At 39.3% G+C, this 20,765-nt stretch overlaps 1 protein-coding gene across 1 annotated transcript; it reads left to right on the plus strand.

Moving 5' to 3' along the window:
* Window positions 1–2,420: 2,420 nt before the first annotated feature.
* Window positions 2,421–12,228, plus strand: cbx6b (chromobox homolog 6b). The gene is given in 6 exon segments (XM_038695630.1): window positions 2,421–3,307; window positions 3,309–3,470; window positions 7,039–7,321; window positions 7,771–8,012; window positions 9,992–10,171; window positions 10,777–12,228. Coding segments are annotated over 6 exon segments (1,650 nt in total). The 5' UTR covers window positions 2,421–2,755; the 3' UTR covers window positions 11,008–12,228.
* Window positions 12,229–20,765: the final 8,537 nt, after the last annotated feature.

Consider the following 20,765-nt stretch of genomic DNA (forward strand, 5'->3'; position numbering starts at 1 on the left):
ATCTGAAAGACCATCAGTGGTGGAAAACGTAGCCTATGCAGATCCATGTATCAGACCAAGTAAAAGTAGCAGTAGGCAATTTAAAAATACAACCAGTGGCAGAAGAAGTCAGCAACAAAGTCCATGGAAGGAGTCAAGTACACTTAGTACCAATAGGAAAAAAGCCAAAAGCAACGTGTTTTAATAATAATAATGTTTTGTAGACGACTTAAGTCATGTGACATATGTTACTTATGTAATGTACTTATTTTCACCCAAATCACACTCTTTTCCTAAACCCAAGTAATTTTGTTGCCTAACTTAACGACGATGGTTTCACAATGTGTAGGTTATGTTAATGGTGCGTTCCAGTTGTACTGGGAAGTCGGAAAGTTTTTCGGGTTGCACTCCCCGGCAGGGAATGGCATGCAGATGAATCAACTGCCCGTTGGGCCATGCCCAGTGAGTCCAGTGACTCAGTCAACGTGAACGCCCCCTTAAATCGGGTTTCTGACTCACAACATCACAAACCCCGACCTCAAAATCCAAGATGGCTGCTCCGAGCATGAACAGAGTAAAAGCTGTAGGAACACAGCATAAATGTCACGTGACTTAAATAACGTACTTAAGATCCTGCACACTTGCAAACATGTCGAGCAGTCACATATGTTGTTGTATTTTCCAATGGACACTGTCCCATATGTTGTTTTGAGACACTTGACAATCTATTTTGTTACTTAGGTGTGAGGTTGTGAAGCTTTCATATCACTGCAACACACAACATAAAGGTCAAGGGTTAAGTCAATGATAAATGGAGCTCAGACTTGCTGGCCACAGAGGCTTTTATAGACATCATACATCAGCAGTGTATTTCGATCATTAACTGGGCGGCAGTGTCCAGAATGCTTCACCCAGAATTGCCTTTTATTATAGCTCAGACTCATTGGACTGAACATGGACTGTGGTGCAGTGTTGAACAATAATTTAACTCCAAAAGAAACCAGAGAAAACATTTTATACTTGTATACCTTAATCACCAAATGCATTCATGTGCAGAGCCGGTGTTTACCCTTCCATCATCCTAAAATACAGAAATAAAAACCAGTTTAAGCTACAATCATCATTAGGTGTATTACGGCGACAAGCATGGGGAAACAATAAGAACCCACACTACTGCTGCAAAGCTATATAAAGCCAAAAATACAAGAAGTTACATTGTGAATACAAATCTCAGATCACACAGATCTCAGACATCATGTGTGATCAGTAAATGTTTTGTGTTTACTTTTTCCAGGCTCTTGTTCCCATCTCTACAGGAGTACTTAACAGCCTACTTTACTATTCTAGTTTTCCAGTGAAGACTGAGAGCTCCAGCTATTTTATGCTGCAGACATGTTGGATGTCTTCTCACCCATCTTATATTAGAGCTTTCAGCGCCTGCCACTTTGAGAAGCATTTGCTTAAAGCCCCCTTAGTACTTGTGTGAGAATGCACATCACACTCTAATTTTATACAGACAAGGGCTGCTTCCCTCACAGTGAAGATTTTTCTCACACCTGTCTTTGTCTGTGTGTGTGTGTGTGTGTGTGTGTGTGTGTGTGTGTGACTTCTGCTACCTTAGGGGACACATTTCAGACTAAAGACAGGTTGACTGGGGATAGCTTGTCCAATTGGGGACAAAAGCTGTGTCCTCTGGGCAAAGGAAGAAAATATGGAGCAACTGGGAAATTGCAAATTGTTGTGCCAGTGCATTTTTAGTAGTGGTAATGGTTTGAGTTGTGGTAAGCTAATGTATGTATGTGTGTGTGTGTGTGTGTTTCTCACTTGGCCTCTCATAAATACTCCTAAATGCATTTTTTAATCATGCATGTGTGTGCACATGCATCACACTGAGGTTAACATGAATTTTTACTGGCAAGCCTGGTTTAATGAAACTCACTAATGGCACAAGGGCGCTCACACACACTCACACTCACACACAAACACACACACACACACACATACACTAGGGCCATGATTCTGTCATCTCTGCAGCTGTAAAGCTGTTCTATAGGGAACCTTGAGGCTAACTTATGGCCATCCACACATCACATTAGTAGGCCTGCAATGTGTTGCTGAGCAAAAAAAGTATTAGGCCAAGGGGAGGGGGCATTCATTCTTTCATCTTCACTGAAAGCTTGAAAAAATCACCCTTGTGTTTGAATCTGCATGCCTTTTAGCACACTCTGCAACATCTATGGGAGAAAAATGTTTGATAATCCTATATCCCCTGTCCACAGTTATAAAAAACATAGTTTAAACACTGCTGGAAAAGTTAGCTTTAGGCAACAGGAGGAAGACAAAATGTACAAAAGGTGTGCTATCAGACTGCATGGAGCAGTCTCTCTCTCTCTCTCTCCCTCCATCTCTCGCCCCCTCATTCTGCTTCAGTATTAACAGGCTGGATTTTGCCTGACTACCGAGGACATGCGCGCTGAACGGGGGAGGAGGTGTAACAAAGACAGACTGCCTGCTTCTGATGTTTTGACTCCATGATTACTCAATTATGGTGCGGAATTCTCATTTTCTAATTGCTTGTTCTTGTAGAAAAGGAGGAAAGTGAAGAGGGGATTTTTTCCCCCTTTTACATAGGCCTACAAGAAAATAATTTGACACTTTTTGTTGTTTTGGAGCTTTTAGTTTCTTACAGACTCAGAGTGTTATTATTAGATATTTCTAATAATTGCTCGCCCCTGCCGCCACCCTGAAGTTCATTGTCATTATCTTAGCCGCCGGGATGGTGGCCTTCATCGGAGCGGTTATCTGCATCATCGCAGCAGTCCACACCGGATCCTCCAGGGCTGCCGCGACACAACAGCAACCAGCAACCGACAACCACTCGCTTTATCCGGACGCGGCGGCGCAGAGCCCCGGCGCGGGGAGCTCCGTAGCCAGGGTGGGATCTTTGGGCGCTCTCCATGGTTCTGAAACGCCAGACTCAGAAGCACCAACCTTCAACATCGGGCTAGGCGGGCTGGACGGGGTCACTGGACTGACCGGGCATGACCCAACGGTCAGTCGACTCATCTGCACGCCGATCCCCGCCGGGGAGTGCAACCCGAAAAACTTTCAGCAACAAGCGGATGACCCGTCGCTGTACGCGGGTGAAGATTGGGGCTACCTCCGCACCACCGCGGAAGAGCTCCGGCAGACCGTTCTGCAGCAAAAGGACCAGATATTAACAGACCAACGGACCATCAGAGAGCTGACTGGGAAGTTGTCGGAGTGTGAGAAGGGGATGGACGGCAGCAGCAGCCGCGCAGACAGACGCGGAGGTGCTGCGGGGCTGTTGGGGGGGCAAAAGCACAGCGGAGGAGACTCACCTGGAGCGGATCATGGTGCGGGACAGCCCGGCATCGACGCCCGAGAGTGCCCACTTGCTCACCGTCAGGGCTGTGGATGAACTGGAGCAGGCTATCACTCAGCTCAAAGACCGCATAGAGAAACTGGAGGTAGGTAAAGTGTGAAAAAAAATCACCTCATCACACATAAATAATCTTCATCATGCGACTAAAACAATATGAATCCCAAGGATCAGTCTTTGGCCCCATGATGGGATTTTGAAGGAGGATCTCTCTATTATAAAATTATAATAATTAACCGAGAATGGTGTTTCATGGTCTGATAACAGCTTTGAATATTAAGCTTTGAATATTAATGTAGCCTACTATAACTCCAGCTACATTTTGTATCATTAACCTATTATAAGAGTTGACATCCATGGCTATATTTGGCTATATTCACTCTATTGTCCCTTTTAGGATTTGTGGGAATGCATGCGTGGTTTATGAAAGAGTGCTTGTTGAATTTTGAATGAGAACAAGTGAGTTATCCAAAGGGTCTTATGTGTGATATTGGATATTGGCAGCCAGATTTTTTGTAAACATCAAGTGAAACCTATTAAAATAGCCTAATAACAGTGTAATGTAAGGGAAAGGAACAAGGTAAGACTCTATTCTTTTTTCTTTGCAAACTAACACTATAATCAATAAAATGGATCATATGATTCAATCTGAAAATTATGCTGATGTTACAATAACATCAAGTATTATTTATTTTGTATAATCATAACTTTGTCTTCTATTAATGCCTTTAATAATACATGAACTGATTGCTTTGGCAATGTTGCTAATTCATCATGCCAAGAAAACAGATTGAGATTTGAAATTAAAAGAAAAACATAGATGAAAAGTGAGGCAGGGGAACAGAGAGAAACAGGGGGAAGGGAGACGAGGATGAAGATGGGGGTGGGGGTGCTGATGGAAGAGAGAAGTATACCAGAACATGATACATGCCCTTATCCGACCAGAATCCAATGATGTATAACCTCATTTTGGCTGAAGAAATACCATACATAATTTATGAGTTGCCTATATTTGTTGAAAGCGCAGACAAACGTGCCTCTCTGCAGTGTAGTACTCCTCACTCAGTGTGAGTTTATGTAGGACATGTCTGTATTGGGTCATTTTCCTTGTGGATTATGCACCATTTGTCTCTTTTCCATATTGCCACTGTAAGATGAAAACCTCCATAATGCAAATAAACAGAATAATCTCCATGTTTGACACTTTTCAGGAAATGGGGAATTCAGACTCACATTTTTCTTTAACAGAATAAGATCTGAATCGATGTTACAGGGTGATATGAAGTCAAACCTAAAACATAATACTTTAGCCCATGCTACAGCTTTTACCATCACATGTCTGTACTGGTGGTATTTGGCCTACTTCAGTACAGTGTGGTGTTTACATCAGATCCTGTGTACTGGTAAATATATACAAGAACAGTACTCATCTGGGAATAATATGCAGGTCAAATAACGGCGTTAAATGGCTTACCTCCCCATCTCTCTTCTTGCGTGTGATCTGCTGATGCAAGTGTTTTTCTGATCATGCATCATGCACACACTCTTAATGACACTGGCTGGATATCCACGTATCTCTCTACAACCAGAAAACCTATAATGCCACCCCACCCATTAGCATTCAACCGCACAATAGCATCACTAAAACAACAATATCTGGTCAGACATGTGAGGCAAACAAGGTGATGTGGTTGCAAATAATGTGAATGTGCAGGAACTTCAATGGTTTTCCATTTCTAGCATCCCTACAAGTGCGCTTGGTACCATAGCCTCTGACAGCAGTTTGAGCAATTATGTTTTTTTCCTGCAACATCAGTGTGAATTCCATTGCTGTACTTAGGCAAAGTGGTGGTTTGAGCTCAATGGTTACTTCAGAATGCTAACAGGCTCACAGTGATAATGCTAACATGCTGACGTTCAACAGTTTAGCCGGTAATGTTGACCGTGTTCTCCATGTTAGTTAAGTGTGTTAGCATGCTAATGTTTGCTTATTAACATTACTTGACAACTTGACTGAGGCTGATGGGAATGTATTACGGTTAAGCAGGTATTGAGTCAAAAACCCACATTGAACAAATAACATTTTTGATCAGACGGTGGCGCTGCATGAAAAGTGAAGACATCGACAAAGTTACTGCAATTCATCCTGTGGGGAACAAAAAATAGTTGTACCAAATTTTATGGTCTAAACCACAAATGTCAACTTCATGGTTATATCTTCACCACATCTGCCACTATAGATTTATTTTGTATGGGTCTACATTTTAGAGCATAGCACAATTTTGTTTTCTCTAGAAATGTTTGGCATCTGCACATGTAAATACCTGTCCTGGAGCGTAACCCCAGGCTCAATAACAGAACTGTCAAAGAGGATAAATCACCTACGATGCCAAGACTCACCATTAGCATACGCATGATTTAAGCACATTTTTTTTAGTGTTAGTCCAGAGAAACTTGCATACCTGTAATTTTGGATTCAGTTCTAATAGACATCAACTGTTACAGTAAATATGATTGTGCTTGACGATAATGACATATTAACAAAATTCTGATATTTACAAAACTGAGAAAAGGCTGGTTGACAATTTTGTTGTTGATTCTACCACAAAATGTCACTAGCCTATATATGTCCCTAGATAAAAGTGTTTGTAGGGATAGAGTGATGAACTGAGGATTATATTGGAAATTAATTATTAATCCATCATGCAACTTTTTTGGGTCAAAAATATAATATAATAACACCAGAACCATTTCAGAATCTTGAAATCTATATTTCGGTAAGATCTTTTTTTAACCACAGTTAACATTAACATCAGTCCTATTCTACATGTGTTGTCACATTTTTACACAGTAGTTGTCTTTCTAGGAAATAATTACCTTCCCCTAGATCCTTAGTTCATCTGTAACCTTGTATACAATATAGGTCAGCAAACTGCACACTGTATCGCTTTATGTTGTGTTCAAAGTACTATATCTGTGTGTAACTTCTATATATATTCCCCCATGGTGTCTTTGTATTTCTACTGCATACTGTTAAATAATGTGCTTGGTGGATATATTGGACCAGGCAGGTTTCAGGAATCTTGCAGAGTCTGTATTTCCCACATTTCTTCCCTTGTGGTTCTGGTGTTTATTTCAGTGAACCATTAAGCAGCGGGGCCCTAGCAATTTGTTGTTGACTAAAATGGTTCATTCTCTAGGCAGCCTTTTCTGACTTGCAATTATTTGTTGTGTTGTACTTAATTAAAAAAACCCTGAAGACATAAGATGGCTTAGCTTAATGAAGATCTGTTCATAAACAAAACTTTATGTGGTTGACACTTTGTTTTGTTAGTTTCTCTCTGAAATTCTATGTCACAACAACTGCTTTTTAAAGATGAAACATTACAATAACTCCAGCATATTGAAACCTTATTTACTCAGCCCCTATCCCCAGACGCGATGTAATTTTCAGCAAAATCAATTATTAATTAGGCGTAATAACTTTTCCTTACATAGGCACGCAACCAACAGAATGTTGAGAATCACTGCTACAGCTGGGATGTGCATTTTCATGAAGTAGTAAAAACATTATATTACCTGAACAACAGCAAGAGTACCTAGACTGTAAAACCCACACTGTGAACTACTTTATCCACTGCCTCCCTCCTCTGCAGTCAGACATTGGCCCATTTCCTCACAACCAGACGGACAGCAACACCTCAGGAGTGCCAGAGGAAGGCGGGATGTCTGGCGGCCCAGAAAGGTTGACTAATCCTGGGCACAGAGCTGGTGCTGACAAGGCCTCGAGGATGGAGGACTTGGAGGGGGAGCTGGAGAGGAAGGTGGAGCTGCTGGACAAAGAGAGAAAAGCCCTGAGGCTGGAAACAGAGAAAAACAGACAGGAAATCGACCGGGGCATCAATAAACTACACCACCGACTCTCAGGACTGGAGGAAGGTTGGTATCAACAGAGGGGAAAAAACAGAAAAATGTGTGTACTTGTGGGTGTATTTTAATGTGTAGATTAAAATATAATAAAGAGGTATACAAAATGTTGAGAGAAATTGTAAGTAAATGTGATTAATCACTTGCACGATGTCTCAAGTCACTAATGATGAGAAATAATCTGGCAAGTTACCTCAGATGTTTCATTTATATACAAGCCTACTCTTAATCAGATTACGCCATGGGGTTTCTTTATGATGAATAAATTATGTTTAACTTATGTAAAAGGCAAAAAGACATCAGAAAGACTATGAAATTCCTGCCCTGCTTTAACAAAAAACAGAAAGTGCAGATACAGTAAATGAGAAAAGCAGGAAATCTATTTGATCCTTCATTGATTTCTCCTTGCCTTCTCTATCCCTTTTTATTTCCAAATTCATGCTCTCTTTCTGCTTTCCCAGGTATCTCAGGGCATTCTTTCCCAGAGGGCTACAGATTGTCCTTCCCAACTCGTACAAACTACATGTACGCTGTTGTGAAACACTCCATCCCAATGCTGCGGGCCTTCACCATCTGCCTGTGGCTGCGGCCGGCAGAAGGAGGAATCGGGACACCTCTTTCTTACGCTGTTCCTGAGCAGCCCAACGAACTGGTGCTGCTGCAAGGCCTGCATAGCCCCACTGAGATGCTCATCAATGACAAGGTATCAAGCTGCATCTGCTCAATATCTGCTCATTACTCAATATGTCAATTATTGTAAGGTAAAAATATAAAAAATTGACTTTGCATGCATCCCTTCACATATGCATTTCAATATACAAATGTGTGAATATGGTTGTGTAATTTAGGAATCTGTTACAGTGAATTTATGTTTGTGTGTGTACTAAAGCGTTCAAAGGTTTTCTTTAAAGGGGCCATGTCTGTTTTTTTTTTTTTATTATTTGTTTTATTATGAATTATTAATTTTTTATTGTGTATTTGTGAACAGGTTGTAATCTCACATAAAAATTTTATTTAATAACTTTCTCAGTCACTTGAAACAGCCACTATGCAGCATCCTATGTGAATAGGACACACACAGCGACAACACTGCAGATAACGCCAAAAACTGCCTCACAGCACAACACCAACAAAAATGTGTGTTTAAGTCTGTCAGGCTAAACGAGAATCCGATCGATGTCGGGCAAAAACATGGTAAATATTAGAAAGGTGTTTATGTCATGGAGAGACCTCTACTTTGTTTTGCACATAAAAACCAACCCATTGGACAAGTAAAATAACATTACTGCAAAACATGTGAAATTTTGTGTTTTAGTTGGCTCAAATTAGATAACGTTAACGCCAACCAGTTGCTAACGTTATCCGTTGCAAAATACTAGCCTACAGTTGTATCGCTTATCACATTACTTCACCAGCGAACCCTGGAACTGGTATTATGTCAAAATGTTCATTTTAGCCTGCAAGGTAATTCCTCCCATCTGCCCCCTCCTCCCCATTTCTGCACTTTAATGATTCTCTTTTTGCGCCACTGCTATGATTACAATGCCATTTGCATTCCTATTAATATTCCAAATCCCTCAGATACATACTAGCTCATACAATGCAAGTGTTTAAATAGTGTTGATAATGTTGTGTTTTTATCTGTATTTTATTTTTATTATCGTTATTATTTTATGTTTTGCTGTGTATGACCTCATGTAACTTAGGTGACCCACATAATATACAATAGTGCAACATAACGGTGCAGCACATCACTACAGTGGAAGACCCTTTCGGTACAGTAGCATTGCTTACTGCGGTCTAAGTGTTGTACTAAAGTGTGGCAAGAATCTAATTTATAATATTCCGTCTAGCTCACCGAGCATTTTCATTATCATACAATAAATTTAGCTATGTCGAAATTGCTGAGCCTCTTTGGTGAAAGAAACACAAATAGTTATTGAAAAGCTGTCAGATAAATGCAATCAATGTAATGTTACCATGTTAACAAGCATGGATTAGTTAAACATCAAGATGATATAAATGTTACTTTAACGGTGCAGTGGAAGAGTTAAGCTTATTGTCTGATGCCGTCTCAGCACATGTACACGCTTGGGGAGGTTTAATAAAAAAGCATAAAGGATAGGATACAAAGGTTTTCAAACACTGATGGCTAACTCTTTATAAATTCCCTATAAAGGCACAGCAACCAGTGTACATATCTTTGTTTACTGATAATTAATTAATCACCCTAGAAGAGTTCACTGCTTTCGATAAGGCTAATCCACTTTTTGAAATTCTACCAGTTGTACTGTATATCAAAAGCATTATAGTCTTGATTGGAATTTTTTCCTGCCTATTACAGAAGATATAGTGACCTGTATTAGCATACAAATATGTAGAACACATCATATGAAAGAGCCAATAGGAGACAGGCTAAATAGCCCCATTCATGTGTTTTAATGTACCACCTTGGCTGCATTGCAGGGTGGGGTAGCGCAGTGGCTTCAGATATAATTCAACAAAGTCATTATGGTAATAGATGCCCAGAGGAAACACTCCATGTCCTTGGAGGTAGCAGAATGTCTCTGGGATTGAAGAAATACTGTCAAGCCTGAAGACTTCTGAATGCGAGACATGTAGAAATATCAGAATACAATCATGTACTTCATTTGAACTGCCCTTTTGCTCTCCCATTCCTAGGTGGCGCAGTTGCCTCTAAATCTCTCCAGAGGCAGCTGGCAGCACATCTGTGTGAGCTGGAGCCAGAAGGGAGGAGCCTGGCAGGCCTACCAGGGGGGAAAGCTGAGGGGCGAGGGTCACACACTGGCAGCGGGACATCACATCAGACCCGGGGGAGTGCTCATACTGGGGCAGGAGCAGGTGAATGCACAATTGAGGGAATGAAAGGCTGAATTAATTAAGTTTTAACTGATGAGCAGCAGGTAAGGCAGGCAGGTTACCCCAGGAGAAACCTAATTTTGTATGCCCTTCAGGCTACTGCTGACTACAGCGCTGTAAGCAAATAGTTAACCCACTGCAACTACGGCTCTAATCAGTTCCCCCTGAGTTGTAAGTAAAATGGAACACTTTGAAAGTCTTTGTGAAAGTACACACAGTAAATCTAAGTTTGATTAGGTTTAGAGTATACTGCTAGGCAAATTGTTGAAGTGGTGTGTTGGGTGGATATGGTGTGTGTGTGTGTGTGTGCATGGTCATAAGCAACAAGGGTAGTCGGCTAGGGGACTCTCATCCACAACCAAAAAAGCCCTCCCATATGGCTTCTTCATTCCGTAGTCCTGCATGCATACTGGTCACTTTCTATCATTTCTCCTTCATCTCCCCTAAAGCAAGTCCACAGTCTTGCCCAAGGCAGGAAAACAGCTGAAACTGAGCGTGTCTGTAAACCAAAGTGTTTTTGACTTTAATCACCTGGATCCTTTCAAGCTTCCTTCCTGTAATCCATCTTCACTCTTCTCGATCTCCAGGATTCCCTGGGTGGAGGTTTTGACTCATCCCAAGCCCTGGTTGGAGAGTTGTCCCAGGTGGGTCTTTGGGACCGGGTCCTGTCTTCTAGCCAGGTGGCAAACTTGGCACGCTGTGGCAGAGTAACCCAGGGCAGTGTGGCTCCCTGGAGCGAGAACGGAGTCGAGGTTTATGGTGGAGCAACCAAGGACCCGGGGGAGCCTTGTAGTAAACACAACAGGAGTTCTCAATGACCGATGGGGGAAGGCTTTGAGGAAAGTAGAAGTGAAGAAGGGTGGAGGGAGGGGTAAAGTTGTAGCGCATTCAAGAAAGTAGAATTTCCTCTGCCCAGGATCCTGTAGCAGTGCTACAGGATTTTCTAAACAACTCTATGCGGCATGGACTAACAAGTATGTAGGAAATGGAAAACGAATGGTATTTATTCATATGACCTGGATAGAGGCTTTGCAGTTACTTCAGCAAACTTCTAGCAACCACAGCCGATGTTATCATCGAGGTCCACTGGTGAACTGTGCAACACAAGATGAGATTCTTCATAAATTTAGCTGTAGTATGGATATAGATCAAATTTTGTAAGTTACAGCTCATACTTTCTGTGTTGGCAAACCAGCTAGCGGTCTAATTATTGAAAACTAAAAATGTTAATTTTAACATAAGTATACTAGCAAACAATTGAACCCTCTCCTAACTATTAATTTGTGAGCAAAGGTGAATTAATATGATTAGCTAGCTAACAAACTGCCATTATCTAACATGTTGCTTAAACATTGCTTTCTTGAAGAGAGTAAGATGGAATACCACTCTTCACAGCAGCTGGTTATAGTAATCAAGCTTAGCATAAAATTAAAAACAGGGGGCAATGGCTAGCCTGGCTCTGTTCAACGGTAACAAAATCCAAACAAGACGTGTTTATAAGCGAGCTTTAGAGGTGAAAATTTGTTACCTTTGGACAGAGCCAGGCTATCTTTTAGCCCATTACCAGTCTTTATGCTAAGCTAAGTTAGCCGGCAGCTGGTGGTAGCTTCAAACGTACATGTGAGTGATATCAAAATTCTGATCAAACTCTCCGCAAGAAAGTGAATAAATGGTTTTCCCAAAATTTTGAACTTTTCCTTTAAACTGATCAGATTACTGGAGATGATGCCATTTAACAGCTAAAACTTTGCAGAAATCACCACTGTCTATTTATCCTGTTAATCCTGGTTGTAAAAAACTCAAAGAGTTGACCTCCACTATGGCTGCCAGAAGTTGTGTCAAGCCAGCTGAAATCCCTCCGTGAGAGCAGTAGGGTCGGAGTGAAGTTAATTAAGGGCTGCGACAGCTTTAGAGTCTGGAGTCAATGTAAGGTGATGAAAAATGTTGGGGGAAGTGGTGGGAATATTAAGTAGTAGGCTAGATGGCAGCAAGGAGTAGATGATGAAAGAGAATGCAAAGAGGGAGGAAGGGCAAAAAAATAGATAGATCAGGCACTTTTAAGGAGTGATGCTACATTGTTTTCACCTCTGCATGATGTATTCATATACCTGTAATGTCTTGCCACTGCACTTTCACATAGGAGAACAGTGTCTCCTGCATCCATGGCTGTCTTGTGTTTGTCTATAAAGGCCAGATGGTCTCTTTTATTTGCTAAAGATGTTACTGAACAAATGTAAGGAAATCAGCACTTCTGGCAGAATGTTTTGGGGGATTGGTTTTCAGTTTTGCACTCACAGTAATTTTAACATTCTTAGATATAGACTGTTTCCTCTTTGCAATTGTGTACATGCAACCACTCAGTAACGTGGTTTGACAAATGAACAACCTGCAACCTCCAACTCTTCCAACCTTCCTACATTCCATGCATGATTTGTACTATATGTTTGCCTTGGTGCATCCAGTATCTTTCTGGAAATCCATCTCTGACCATGTTTGTACTCCAAAGCCATTTTGATGACTATTCTCAACTGTTGTGCGAGACATGATGTTAAATGCAGATTGTTCGTTTCAGAAGTTCTAAAACACTGGCTCTCCCTAGAATAAAAATAATCCTTGGTGGAAAGTGCCTGTCAGGGTGTCTGTGCCCATGTGAAAAAAAAAAAATCATCAAATGTATTATTCTGATGGAAAATTCACACTGCAAGCTATTTTGAACTAATTAAGCATCAGTGTTTCTGTGAATTCCCTGGTGATTTTTTAAGATCTCAGAGGTTTGATAAAACATTTGAAAACAGCAGCAGAGGACTTCTGTGTCTGATGCTCGATCTGGTCAAAATCATCTTGCTGTGCCTCACAGTGTCTTTGAAGATGCCTCTCAATCTGCAGCGTTATTGTCAATATTATGCCTGATGTCTGTTTGACTCATGTCAGAACTTTTTCTTTTGAGCTTTTTGATAGTGATGTGGCATTATTCTGTTTACAGTAATTGGAATTGAAAGCTTTTTAACTCTATTGGCAATGTTTGTCTTTACATATGAATTCTGTTTTTTATCCACTGTATGCATTGGTAACTGTCTATTTCATGTTGTTGTTTGGATAAATACCGTATGTCCATGTCTTGTATGGTGTTGTATTGTTGCTGCACATGTGCTGTGTACAAACGTCAAATCTTTATTAAAGTCCTAATTTTCCGATGTAAAGAATGCCATTTTGTTGATATCTAATACATTATTAGTGAATTAAAAGACAAGAGTGAATTAAAAGACAAGATTCTGTCAAGGACATCCACAAATATACACACATCCTTGTAATTTAAGTGGAGCAGTAAGAGAACCTGCTGTGAGAGCAAACCCTCCTACTGTGCTTTTCAGACTCCACAAGAAAAATACTTTTTTCTTCAATGACAGAAAAGACAGTATTTCTTCCCCTAGTGTTCTCTTCGTTCTCCTTCCAAGCAAATTAAAGAAGAGAGTTCAAGGAGAGATGCCTGGAGCCTTCTCCCTCGGGTGCAGCGGGTATAGATGTAAGTTAAGAGTAAACTGAGGATTTAATAGCCAAGGTCAGCTGCTGTGTCTCAGATACTCATCTAGACGTGAAAAAAATGGCTTTAGTTCTGTAGCACATGCTTTAGAGGCATATTAAGGTTCAGGACATCACATTCGGTCTTAAGTGGACAGAAGAGATATGAAATTCGCACAGAAGATATGACAGTTTTCTGTATCCACTAAAGAGTATATTTATTGTTTAGGTCTGTCAAGACAGATACATTTTATATGCACTCTGATGCTTTTATATACAAAAACATAAACAAATCCAAAGAAACAGACCGGCGATTTTGGGGAAGCTTACAAATGTTTTTTTTTTTTTTACCATGCATTTGAGAAATAGATTGAAACTGATTTTAAACAAATAGTTTGGCATTTTGAGAAAAATGCTTTTTCACTTCTTAAGATTGATACCACTTCCATATCTGTCCACTAAATATAATGCTACAGCGAGCAGGCAGTTAGCTTAGCTTACTATAAAGTCTGGAAACAGGAAGAAACAGTTGACCTCGTTCTGTCCAAAGGTAACAAAATCTGCCTACCAGCAGCTCTAACAGCCATTACTTAACATGTTGTATCTTGTTTGTTAAATCTGTAGAAAAACTGAATCATTTTAAGGGGGGGCTTTTCTAGGCCGGGAGAAGTGGCTTCATCATCTATAGAGGTATTTGTGGTTGTTATAGGCGGAATTTACAAATCACTTCTCTGATTTGATCAGTTCACTTCAAAGACGTGTAGTCACTCATTGTGTAGTTTGTTGTACGTCCTAGCCACATCACCTGCAGCCCGATGTTCAGCACTGATCTGTTTTTATTTCAGTAATAAGTAGTTTAACTTTTTGCTGTTTCAAGCTGTTATGTTCAGTAAAAAACTAGGTATATGAAGCACTGTACATAGGGGTAATAGCTCAGAAGTGATTACAGTTATCACATCACGATTGTTTCTGCAGCTTTCATGGTCTTTTAAATTTTGGACAGAGCCATGCTAGCGTTTTCTCTCGATTTCCGGTCTAGATAATGCTAAGCTACCCAACTGCTATAGCCAATGTCTTATATTTAAAGGAGCAAATATGAGAGTGGTATCAGTCTTCCCATCGAAATAATGTCAAGAAAACAATATGGAGGATTTCCCAAAATGTTGAACTATTCCTTTAAATTCAAAATTTAAATTCATGTCCTACATCATAGGCAGATTTAGGCCACCCTACTGTGCTGTGATGGCTAGTACTTATTACATAGCGCAGCTATGGCCCTGGATAATAGAGATCTTAGGTGGTCCATTGCATGTGACTTATTGCATACAACCTCTAGTTGTTTTTTTTATGAAATAGGAAAGCTCTGATTAGCTAATTACCACACTGACGATTATCCTTCTGAGGGGCATACATTAAAATAATAAGCATAGCCTTTTCCCTAGATAAAGTTACAAATGTTTTATTTGAATGCTTTAATTTTAAATAATTTGCCTATATTGTTATCTTATACAGTTCTTTAACCCTTTGTTTCTCTTGATGGCAACACATGGTTCACTGAATAAAGTTACGGTAATGAATACATGATTTACTGAGAAGCAAATGTGACATGAACAAGATGCTAAACTGCATAGTTACATTGAGTTGCAACCAGCAAGTACACAAATGGTTTGTGCGTCAGTTAATTGGTCTACAAGTTCACAGAGATATATTTTATTTATAATATACTGTATCTAATTACACAAGATGTATGATCTAGGTGAATGAACTGTTTATGGAAAACCCTAAGGTGAAAGCTATCAAATTGTACAGTTGTTTATTTTACTGCATCTATCCCTGTATCCCATTACTATGTAATTACCATGTCACTGTATATATTAAAATAGACCCATTCAATTCTCACTCTGCCTTCATTCTCTCCACCTCTCTGTCATCCTCCATTCTCACCCTCCTCTCATCTTCTCACTCCCGCTCTCCTCCTCTCAGTGACATTTCCACTTCAGACCCCCACGTCTTCCTCCTCCCCCTCATTACTCAGTCCCTGCACTCCTCCTGTCGCATTTCTCAACCATTTCTTCAGCCAAGGATGAAGAGTATGGTCTAGCTCTGATGTAAATGAAAAGTGCCCTGAGCTAACTTCTGTTATGATTTGGCGCTATATAAATAAAAATCAATTTAATTGAGACATCCTCAACACATACTGACAAAAATAATAGAGATGCATACACAGCACGAGGCGCTGACTCTTCAAGGTTGCCGCAAATGAAACTGTTATTTTTACAGATATGTTCGAAAGAAATTAAAGGGAGAAAGCATGTAAGGGATTTGTAAAAACCAATAGCTATGAGCAGGGATTTAAAAACAAATCCATTTATCTATGCTTCTCCACCTAAAGACATAAGTCATGCAACATAATAGTTTTAGTCTTGAGTTTCTCTTGGGCCTCTGTACCAACACACTGTGGTGATTGACAAGCCATTAAATGACTGATAAATTTCCTACCAATGAGTTAAGCCACTAACAGATACTGTGCTGAGTGGCACAACAGCAATATCTGTAATCCTTAATTAGCATGAGTCAATCCGTTCAACCATTCCAGTGTATAAGACCAGACAGAGCACAGTTGGTCCATGCTATCTTCTCTTGTAGTAATGGACTTACAACTTAAGTCTGCTATGTGTGAGAAAAAGATATTTGACTTCTTTTTGCCATACATGTAGCAGTGGGCCTAGCACTGAGTCTGTGGAGGCTGAAGAGGTTAAAACATTTGAATCATGTCATGCAACAGGGTTTTTTGTTTTTACTATGTGTCTCTCACTTGCAATTGTACTGTGGCTTTAACCAAATTGCCTGTCACAGCCAGCTTCTAACTGCATTTGGCAGGCTGTTTCTCAGAGGCAGCAAATGGAGGAGACACAAATTCACGTGTTATTCTCACACATGAATTCAGATCCCTTTTTCTCAGTTTATGATTTTTTTTCCTGTTTTGACACCCCAAACTAAGTTATTGCAGTTAGGAATTGGTGTCTTGCTAAAAAATAGAAATTTTGAGTAGAGTGGCAGCCTGCAGCATTGGGTTTGAAGAATAATAAGTCACAGGACACTGTGACAGGAATGGAACATACCCGCTACACCAGGGATTTAACCTCTGACCTTCCGGTTCCTGTAAAACCTTTATGACTTCCAGGATGACTGCCTTAACCATCCACAGCCAGAAGATGATATTCCCTGATGGATTACCAATCCCTGTCTAATCCATAATGTTCCATCTAGGAATGGACAGATTGTAATCCCATATAATCCATGAAATGGATGGACCAACAAACAGTTTGCCTCGAATTAAATGAACTCTCAAGCCGCCAAACTACTTCATGCTAAAAGAGTCCATTAGTCCACCATGTCACTGCATGTGCTAAACTGTAAAATGAAGCTCATTGTTCAACAGATCTTTGGCCTTGAAGTTGCTTTTTCGCTCCATGTCAAATGAGCAGCAAGTGTCTGTTGATCACAAAATGAAGTGAAGTACTCTACTGGGATATGACTTTTAATTTTTAATTTACAGCCCTGGTAAACATTTATTGAACTGTCCCATTGGAAAGAAAGTAACATTTTAGTCTTGGGGTGCATATAATCTGAAAACAAAGTGCTCTTCCAGTAGAGATTACGACTGCAAGATCTTCACATGTATGGGATTTACATCATGCTGCAAGAGCTTGAGTCACTTTACAATTTCTAAAACACACACAATAAAAAGCAATCAAATGCATTTTAGTGAAAGCTGAAAATTAAGCTGAATATCAAGTTATAGAGTAGCTTATCACCAGGCTGAAAAGCAACGTTATGCTGCGAGATGCAGAGAAGAGAAAGTGAGTGGTGAGCAAATGAAGAAAAAAAAAAACCTCTGTCTTCCAAGCCAGGAAGAGTGTATGGCCTGTTCTGTGGGATTTTGTCTGGAAAAACTAATACTAATGAGCAGTTAGATCAATTTCGCCCTGTTGAGATAAACTTTTGGATTTGCTGGAACTATTTTTGGTGGGTTGAACTGTTTCTGAACAGTGATATGTTAACAGATAACGCTGTTAACTAAGCATGTGAAACTATGAAACTGTAAACTCTGGATTACAAGATGTAATTAGGTTGTTGAAGAATCGCATGTAAACAATATCGGTTATATGCACATTGTAGAGTGTGTGTGTGCGTTTGTGCACCGAGCGAAGCTGCATGCACTATAAAATGAGTGTAACTTTAATAATCATTCATTTAGCTGAGTTTTTTATCCAAAGCGACTTATAATTGTATATATATATGTCAGAGGTCGCACGCCTCTGTTGCAAGTAGGGCTAACTTAAATAATTTTTTAAAAACATTTAATTTCTGCAAACTAAATTACATTTATGATTTACTGATGCTTATTAAAATTAAATTCCACAAATGTTTTACTCAATTAATGTAATTGTGCACAACTTATACTCAGGGAAATCTACTCAAAAAAATTAATTGTGCTAGACTCAAATACTAATGGAAACTCACTCAACAAAATTACTACCAGTAAACTTGAAATTTACAAAATGCCCATTTTCAGATAGTAGTCCTATTAGTAAAATACGAATGCAACTCCATTATTACAATTAAAGTTCCCTTTATTAGTATCAAAATCTTAAACATCTTCTGTCATTTCTACATTTAACAGACACAAAATAAGGCACATCTTGCATAAAACTGAAAGGACAAAGTAATTGACTGCTTGATCAGATATTTAACCAACAAAAATTTTGATAATCAATTTGTTTTCATTCTTTTTTGTAATAATGTTGAACATTCTCCATTTCCAGATTGTTAATGAGATTTTTTGGTCTTAAGTGATAATAACTTGAATCTTGAGCTAAATATAATTTCCTTTTTGTGTTCCCTGAACAGTGCTTTTACTTAAATATAAAAGGGAGATTTAAATGTGGAGTTTTATGGAATCATAAGAAAATAGTCCCACACTATGCAAATTTTTAAGTCAGGTAGATGAGGTAAAGGAACAATATCAAGGTTTCTGCAGGTTTCACCTGGTCAAATTTAAGACCTTTTTAAGACCATTATGAAGGAAATTTAAAAACTATCATGACTTTAAAAAATGAAACGCACAAAGGAAATGCAGTCACAAAATTACTTGCAGAGTAAATTAATGTATTCAAATTAGGATTGAGTGATGTCTAAAAAAATTGGCATCGGGCAATGTCAACAATGAAACACTGGGATGGACGATGACATTGATAAGCTACTTAATTAACAAGCATGCCTGCGGTGCATCTGCTGCCATGAAAAAGGATCACTGGTGGAAATATCCCAAAAAATTACGAGTTCTGTGTCTTTTCTGTGACTTTATAAAACATAACCAACTGCTTATGGAGAAACTCAGGGTGCAGACAGGGAGAGAGAGGCGGGGAAAGCCGGTGTGTTTGCAGAGAGAGACCAGAGGTAAAGGTGTGCGTGAGTGAGTGCAGGTGCAAAGCAGGTTCATTTAGAAATAATGATAAAAATAATGCCCGTGGGGATTAGAACATGCTTTTGCAGGGTGTAAAATGTAAAAAATTTCAAATTAAGACATATGCAATTCCACATAATTTTGGAACATTGTTATTACCACATCTGTGAAAAACAAGCAGAGTAAGATTTTGAATAAACTACACTCAAAAGACACATGTTTTTGGTGTGAGAGACCTGCGTTCAATTTCAATCAGTGTGTCCCTGAGCAAGACACTTGTTGTTCCAGAGGCATGCCACCTTTAACATATAAAGCAATTGACAATTTAACAATTAAAGTTTGGATAAAAGCATGAGTTCAATGATTAAATGTATTTATTATATAAGTGGAATACACTACACCTGGTTCACTTTACTGGCCACACCGCCCTTTCAGGGCTAAAGTCTGCTGACTTTGCTTGGTGTGTATGAGGCAGATGCTGCTATTAAACTAACTTACACCAAAACTTAAGAAGCAGAGATAAAAGAACCAATAACATTGCAGCTTATCAATACCAACATAACAATCTTTAATAATTTAGCCCTGGGGCTCATTTAATACTCATCCTAAAAGAAACACAACTGTTTGTCAAGACCACCACCTATAGCAATGTTTCTTTAATTTAACATTACTGAGACAAGACTGTCAATTTTACATTTGCACATTTGGTAGACGCTTTCATCCAAAACTTACATTTCAGGAACAACATACAAGCATTAACAAAGCAAGAATAATTTAACTAGCTAACATGACTGCCAAACACCCTTTTGAAAGGGCTGTGAAAGTATATCAGTAAGGTAACACTACGTACTACTAAATAGGCAGTTAGTTACTCATTCCTTGTAAGAATGCCCACGAATTGTTCGGCAGGGATATCTACACTACATCAAGCTAAAGTTAGCTTGTTTACCGTTAGCCAACTCCTCACACATGGACTCTGCATAGACTGACATTTTAACTGATATACGGAAGATTCCAAATATTACAACAAAATTACTTTTACTTAGTTTGTGGTCTGGTGAACTGTATTGCATTATAAATCGCTGAGTCTCTTTTATTTAGCACGGCCTCACTGATATAAATGGGATAGACAAAATATCAGAAACACCGGTCCATGTGATCCAAAATGATCATATAGTTGCAACAAAATCTGAACATTGTAATTTTTATGAAGGGAGGATTTATAGCATAAATGTTGGATTAGACTGCATTAAATTTAGCTAGATGTACCAAATAAACTGGGAACTAAGTCTTAAAGACAAAATGCATTTATTACAACAATAAACTCTGCTCATATCTGTGAGAAGTGTTTGCATGGCCTTTATTTTGTAAACTAATCAAAAGTTGGTGTTCATATATTGTGTGCCCGTTAAGGACCTTAGGGAGTGCTGCTGAAGGAATTTCATCATGCCCATAATCACCTGACCTGCGAAAGCAGCTCTGATATTGGTGAGTCAGATAAAATATTGTATTTTTTAAGAAAATCAGCATTTGATGATGTTCTTATTGAATGGGCTAATGGGAAATCTTTATATTTTTTGTTATATT

The sequence above is a fragment of the Micropterus salmoides genome, unplaced genomic scaffold (assembly GCF_014851395.1).
Source record: "Micropterus salmoides isolate LMB-PRFRI ecotype aquatic unplaced genomic scaffold, ASM1485139v1 Ms_hic_scaffold_10, whole genome shotgun sequence".
Lineage (NCBI taxonomy): Eukaryota > Metazoa > Chordata > Actinopteri > Centrarchiformes > Centrarchidae > Micropterus > Micropterus salmoides.